Consider the following 6,921-nt stretch of genomic DNA (forward strand, 5'->3'; position numbering starts at 1 on the left):
CCTCGGGCTCCTCCTAGGGCGGGAGAGCGTGCGACTGGGGACCGCGCCAGCCGCAGGGTTCCCGGGGCCCAGGGGTTCGGTGGCTGCTTGTGAATCCACGCAACATCTCTGGGATGTGGATGTTTTGTCTTCAGTTTTTCCGATGAGTCAACTGAGGCACAGAGAGGCTGAGAAACTTTGCCAAAACACAGGGGTCGGTGGTGCGCAGGGTGCGGCGCACGGTCCCGGGCGGGGGCAAACAGCGGGGAGGTGGGGTCCCAGCCACCGGGACCCGCCGAGGCAGCTCGGAACTGGAAGATGGCCTGTGCGAGTGACTGGAAGAGCCGCTGCCAGAGGATTCCAGGAAGTGACTCACCTGGGGAAACTGCTCAGAACCCAGCGGGCTGGCGGTGGTGGCTTAGCGGTATTGGGACGCCTGTCCCGTCTACACTGCTTGTCTCTGAGCTCAGCGTGGCATCTGCTGATTGCTGCTCCAATGCAATCCTTTGCTGTTTCCTAGTGGGAAGGATGAGCTAAATGACAGGGCTAGTGTGCGAGGAATGAAGGAGAGGTGGATGGGTGTCTTTTGTTTCTTGGCGGAAGCTCGCATATTCAGCGATCCCTGTTGTACAAATGTGGCACCTTTCTTAAACAGAGAGAATGCCTCGTTACCTGCGCCCAGCACTTCCCCGTTTGCAGTGGCTTTCTCACCAGCTTTCTTGTTTGGATCTCCCAATCCCGAGGCATAGCGAATCGGGGAGTTAGGAATAAGGAGGGTTGATTACAAAGCTGGCCGCACACCTCTTCCTGTCCTATCTCTGCACCGGAGATCCGAGCCTCCCTGCTGAGCTGGTGTAAGATAAGATGGTCATTTCTCTTAGTGTACTTTAAATCTGTAGAAGGGTTTGTGAATGCGAAAATGTATCTCTTTAATTTCTCCTTTGTAAAGCTATTAGCTTTTTCCAACACCTCCTGTTCCTAATGGGGAAGGAGTGTGGATTCATTACAAAAAACAAATAAGGAGAAAGGCAAAACTTGACACACTAAATTCTGAAAGTTTTACATCCGCAAGAGAACTGCTGCCTCAAAAGCATGGCTTTAAACGTTGGATCCTTTCAGAGCTTGTGTTTATAGAGCATAACTTTGCAAAAAGTAAAGTTAAACGCAGAATGAAAATTGGAATTCCTTCTTTGTAAGACAGTTTCACTGAGCCTTGGCTCCAGTCCTTCCAACCTCATCCCGCGGCAGGTCATAGGTGAAATAATAAATGCTGTGTCTGTTCAGGTGGACCAAGAAGAATTTCTTATTTTTACCATCCTGCTTTAATATGCAGGATTATTATTTCAGACTCTAAAGAATGTGAGAATGACATGAATAATTCGCATGGTGTCACCATCTGTCTTCTTTTTTAATGTCATAAGAAGAGTGAAAAGTGTAATTATTGTTCTTGAGATTTGTTAGGAGTTGACTGGGCGGTATTGTTGGGAGAGGGGGCTGATGGTTAGACTGTACATAATTAAGAACAAACTTGTAACAATTGTTTAATTTTTAGAACAATTTTATATAGTGGTGTTATCTATCTAGTTACAGTAGTAAAATTGCAGGAAAAAAGCAGAAAATCACCCGCCTCAGTCTCCCAAAGTGCTGGGATTACAGGCGCGAGCCACTGCACCCGGCCAACAACAGCTATATTTTTACAGTAATCTTCTGCTGATAACTGGCTGATTATCCACCAAGTAAATCTCTTCAGTGATGACAGGTTGAAGCTAAAAAGAAGTAAGGGATGCCTATGAGTCCCATAGAGATAGGTGCATTTGCGTGGGAGACACTTCCCAATGATGTTAAAATCCTAACATGGAGTCAGAGATTTTCCTCCCAGCATGATTTATGTATAACAGTGAATATTAGGAATAATCTAAATGTCTGATTATAGGGAAATGTTTAAGTTTTGATTTAGCTATTTGACGCAATATTGTGAAACCTTTTCGTTTTTTGACATAATACGTTATAATTTTTAAAAAACAGGACGCAATACTATGCAATATTATGTAATTTGCATGGGACAGTGACTAGAACAATATGACTGGGTGCGATGGCTCACTCCTATAATCCCAGCACTTTGGGAGGTCAAGGAGAGTGGATAACTTGAGGTCAGGAGTTTGAGACCAGCCTGGCCAACATGGTGAAACCCCATCTCTACTAAAAATACAAAAATTAGTTGGGCGTGGTGGCGCACGCCTGTAATCCCTGCTACTTGGGTGTCTGAGGCAGGAGAATCGCTTGAACCCAGGAGGCGGAGGTTGCAGTGAGCCGAGATTGCGCCACTGCACTCCAACCTGGGTGACTGAACAAGACTCTCTCAAAAAAAAAAAAAAAAAAAGAAAGGAAGACAGATAATGTTGCATTGTTCACTTATTCAGTGAAATATATCATAGATATTGAGCCCTCCCCATGCTAAGTGCTAGGAATATAGTGGGGAACAGGAAAAGCATTGGTGTTTTTAATGGAGTTTATGGGTGGGTGATGGGAGAGATGGTTGGAATCAGATAATCACACAAGTCTAGCGCTGTTTATTATGTGCATGTCATAAAGAAGAAACATAGTGCTGAAAAGTGTGTCAGTGTGGGGGCAGGGGAGACAGTGAAGCCTTTCCTGAGGAAGTGATATTCGAGCTGAGATTTGATGGGCGAGTAGGTGTCAGATGAAGTGGAGAGAAGAGCATTCTTTGCAAGGGAAGTGGGATATGCAAAGATACTGTGGTTGGAGGGTGCATGGAATTGAAAGACAGCCGGTATAGCTGAACTGTAGACAGGGGTACAATAGGGCAAGAAGAGCTTTACTTTTCAGAGTTTCCTTGTGATTGTATATTACTTTTATACTAAGCAGTCATTTCAAATATATATGCAGGTGGCCATTCTTTTCATCTGTTGTAGAGCTAATCTTGCATAAAGGTGCATTAAGGAAATAAGAGTCATTTGGATTTGGAATCAGAGGCAGACTAATATATTATTTATGAGCTAGATTTATAGGGCACTTTTCCACCAGTGAACTCAGAAAAATATTATAGGTGTGCAATTTATGGTTCAATAAGAAAACAGTCAGAGCAGCAGGCCTTGTGATAGTATCTTTCATGCTTACACTTACTCCAGTCATTAAGTTTGGGATGAAGAAGTTACAACAGCTAACCATTTAGTTCTTGTAGATTCATTTCAAGAGCCTGTCATAGTTGTTTTTTATAAAAAAAACTTCCTACAGAGGGGAGATTTCAAATGCTAAGAATATTTTATGATTTTGTTTTAGGTTACAGGAGGTTCCAGTGGCATCGGGAAGTGCATTGCCATTGAGTGCTATAAACAAGGAGCCTTTATAACTCTGGTTGCACGAAATGAGGTGAGGCTTCTAGATTCATTATTACTGACTGACTTCTTCAACTTGAAATTAGTCAAAGAGGCTGTGCTAAACGTCTTAGCATTCACCTAGAAAGCGCTTCTTCCTTGGTGTGAGATGTGTTTCTTGAACTACTGATTCTCTCTTGTATTTAGGCCAAACACTTCTCTATTGAAATCAGGTCGGCCCCACAAGTATTTATTTAGTACCATTGGCATATTAGGCGACAACGTCATAGATACTGCAGATCCTGAGGTGGGAGAGGCCAAGGTCTAGTTTAAGGAGCACACCTGGCCATAGGAAGCCAGGGAGGGCCCCTCAGCCAGGCCTAAAGTGCTGGAAGCAGTGATTCTAGAGCTGATATCCGAAGGTGTGTAGGTGTTTCTCTATAATTTTTCCCTATGATTTGCTTAAGACATGATAGATATCTTTAGTGAAATCTAGACACCAAAGAGGAACCTCGTCCCTCCCTAGAAGTTTAGCAAAATGTGTTTTTCTGTATCAAGTCAACACAGAATCTGTTTTTATTTTTTGTCAGGGCTTGTTTTTGTCTTGCCAAAGTTGTTTTTAGAGCACAAAGCAGTGACACTGTGTGCACGTGAACTGTCATGACGTCCTCTTGCTCCCCATATGGGGACTGGAGGAAAGTGACCTCAGAGCTGGCTCGTCCGCTGCTGCAATTCTATGCCTGGCATAGTGCTTGGCACATAGCACATGCTCAGACATGTTTGTTGAATGAAGAAATGAAGGGAGGAATGATGGAGAGCCTGGGAATGTCAGCATGGCATACTTCTGTGGGGATCTTGGACTCACCCATGTGCAAGGAGGGTGATAGTATGGTAACTGCTCAAGTGGGTGGAGGGCTGGACAGGACCCAGTAAGAATGGCAGGCCAGGAAGGGCCTTGGGGGGAAATTTAAATAATGTCGCAGACTTAGGCTTGGACCTCTATTATTTCTTTCTTTCTTTCTTTCTTTTTTTTTTTTTTTGAGACAGCATGTCACTCTGTTGTCTAGGCTGGAGTGCAGTGGCATGATCTCGGCTCACCGCAACCTCTGCCTCCTAGGTTCAAGTGATTCTCCTGCCTCAGCCTCCTGAGTAGCTTGGACTATAGGCGCACACCACCACACCTGGCTAATTTTTACATTTTTAGTAGAGACAGGGTTTCACCATATTGGCCAGACTGGTCTCGAACTCCTGACCTTGTGATCCGCCCGCCTCGGCCTCCCAAAGTGCTGGGATTACAGGTGTGAGCCACTACGCCTGGCCTGGACGTCTGTAATTTCTTTTACAAACCAAGAACGGCAAAATTAGCTACCTTATATTTATAGCTTGACTTTTCTAACAATGAATTTGCTTTGGCATTGAAGCCACTTTACATAAATGAAAACACAAATTTAATGAAATGGCATTTTGTGAGTTTTAAACACCAGTTTTGATGCAAGTAAATAAAAGTGGAGGCAGAGAAGGCCAGCATTTCAGGCCCTCAGGAGCTCACATGGGGCCTTTGCATTGCTAGAAATGAATGAGCTGAATGAAGAACCTGTGGTGTTGAGTAATTCATTCTTTTTTTTTTTTTTTTTTTTTTTTGAGTCACGGTTTCGCTCTGTAACCCAGGCTGGAGTCCAGTGGCGCGATCTTGGCTCACTGTACCCTCTGCCTCTAGAACACCTGGGATTACAGGTGTGTGTGACCACACCTGGCTAATTTGTGTGTGTGTGTGTGTGTGTGTGTGTGTGTATATATGTATTTTTTCTTTTTTTAGTAGAGACGGGGTTTTACCACGTTGGCCAGGCTGGTCTCAAACTCCTTACCTTAAGTGATCCACCTGCCTCGGACTTCCAAAGTGTTGGGATTACAGGCATGAGCCACTGCACCTGGCCTCACTCTGTCGCCCAGGCTGGAGTGCAGTAGCACAATCTCGGCTTACTGCAACCTCTGCCTCCCAGGCTCAAGCAATCCTCTCACTTCACCCTCTTGAGTATCGGGGACCACAGGTGCTCGCCACCACGCTTGGCTAAGTTTTTGTATTTTTGGTAGAGATGGGGCTTCGCTCTGTTGCCCAGGCTGGTCTCAAACTCCTGAGCTCAGGTGATCCACTCACCTTGGCCTCCCAAAGTGCTGGGATTACAGGGGTGAGCCACCATGCCTGGCTGAAAAATTCTTTCTTTTCTAATGTAATTTTTAATTCCAATCTTTGCAAAGTCAAGCTGTATGTATCTTTAGTCGTAGGACAATATTATTTCATTATAGACATATTCAGGTTTAGAAACCCTGCATTACCTTTTGGAAGATTTCGCTTACACTTTGGTTCCTCTCTATTGCATGATATTATTTAAGTTACTTTTTACAGCAAATTAAGAAACTATAATCTGATACCTGTTTTCTTGTGATTAAGTAAAACAAACAAAATTAGGACCTTGGAAGGATTACACAATTACACGGGTAACCTTGCTTAAGAGTATTTTATAGTAGCCAGGCCTAGTTTACCCAGTCTATCCAGAAAGTGATTCTTACTATGTTTGGTTTTATAATAGAAGAAAATATTGGACAAAGAGCAGTGTTGACAGGGAATCACACATACCCTCAACTTTGGGGAGCACTGCATATTAATAGAGTTGTTCTTTTCTTATATCACACCTAAATAATAAGACGTTTATTAGAACTGTAGAGTCGGCCTCAGCAATGAGTACTGTTAACAGGGGTTTTGAGGTTTATCAGTTTTTCTATTATCATTCTCTGTAATTAATTTTCAGACTTATTATCACTTATTCATAGCTTAGCATACTTCACATCTTCTTTCTTTTATAGACTGTGGCCCAGTCTGTCTATGCAATGTAGATACCGTTTAGTGTGTTTTCTGGAATGTAATACATACACATAGAAATAATTGCTTGTTTTCTCTCCTTGACAATAAACAGACATGCCTATAGATAATCACCAGGACTAATTGTTCTGTATTGCTTTCAGGATAAGCTGCTGCAGGCAAAGAAAGAGATTGAAATGCACTCTATTAATGATAAACAGGTAAATCTCTGTCTTCAGAATGCATTTTCTGTATAACTCAGCACAGTTGTGTAAAGGAAAAACAGGGTTACTTCCATTGTGAATAGCTCATTGAAAGCACATATGATTTTCCCAATTCAAAACATATTGTACTGTTTTTTAAAAGGTGGAATTGTTTGAATTGTCTAGTAACTCAGAACATCACACACACACACACACAATGAATAGACTCCCTCACACATTCATATCTACAAATGGTCAAATAACAGAATGTTTTACTGGCAAAGAATTTCATTTTAATTATTTATTTAAATGAACTTTAGACAAATGCTTAAGAAGAAAGGAATCTTTAAAATGTATTTGGTTATGGAATTTTTGATGAATACAATGATGTTTATATTTCAGTATAAAACGTAATAACAAAATTAATAATCACACAGCCATCACCCAGCCTAAGAAGTAGAAATGATCAGGGTCTCTGAAGCCACCTCTATGCCCCACAGCAGCCTTGTCCCTCTTTTCTCATTCCTGGAGGGACAAACGCCAACGC

The 6,921-nt window shown here is 42.6% G+C and overlaps 1 protein-coding gene across 1 annotated transcript in view; it reads left to right on the forward strand.

The window, feature by feature from the left end:
* The first annotated feature begins 499 nt into the window (after positions 1 to 499).
* The window catches only part of KDSR (3-ketodihydrosphingosine reductase), a 51,071-nt gene continuing 44,649 nt past the window's right edge, over positions 500 to 6,921 (forward strand). Inside the window, exons 1-3 of the mRNA XM_011974170.1 lie at positions 500 to 846; positions 3,280 to 3,369; positions 6,336 to 6,392. Of these exons, the coding sequence (XP_011829560.1) occupies positions 844 to 846; positions 3,280 to 3,369; positions 6,336 to 6,392 (150 nt within the window). The 5' untranslated portion in view covers positions 500 to 843. The remainder of the gene's footprint in view (positions 847 to 3,279; positions 3,370 to 6,335; positions 6,393 to 6,921) is intronic.

This window comes from Mandrillus leucophaeus, unplaced genomic scaffold (assembly GCF_000951045.1).
Source record: "Mandrillus leucophaeus isolate KB7577 unplaced genomic scaffold, Mleu.le_1.0 Scaffold142, whole genome shotgun sequence".
Lineage (NCBI taxonomy): Eukaryota > Metazoa > Chordata > Mammalia > Primates > Cercopithecidae > Mandrillus > Mandrillus leucophaeus.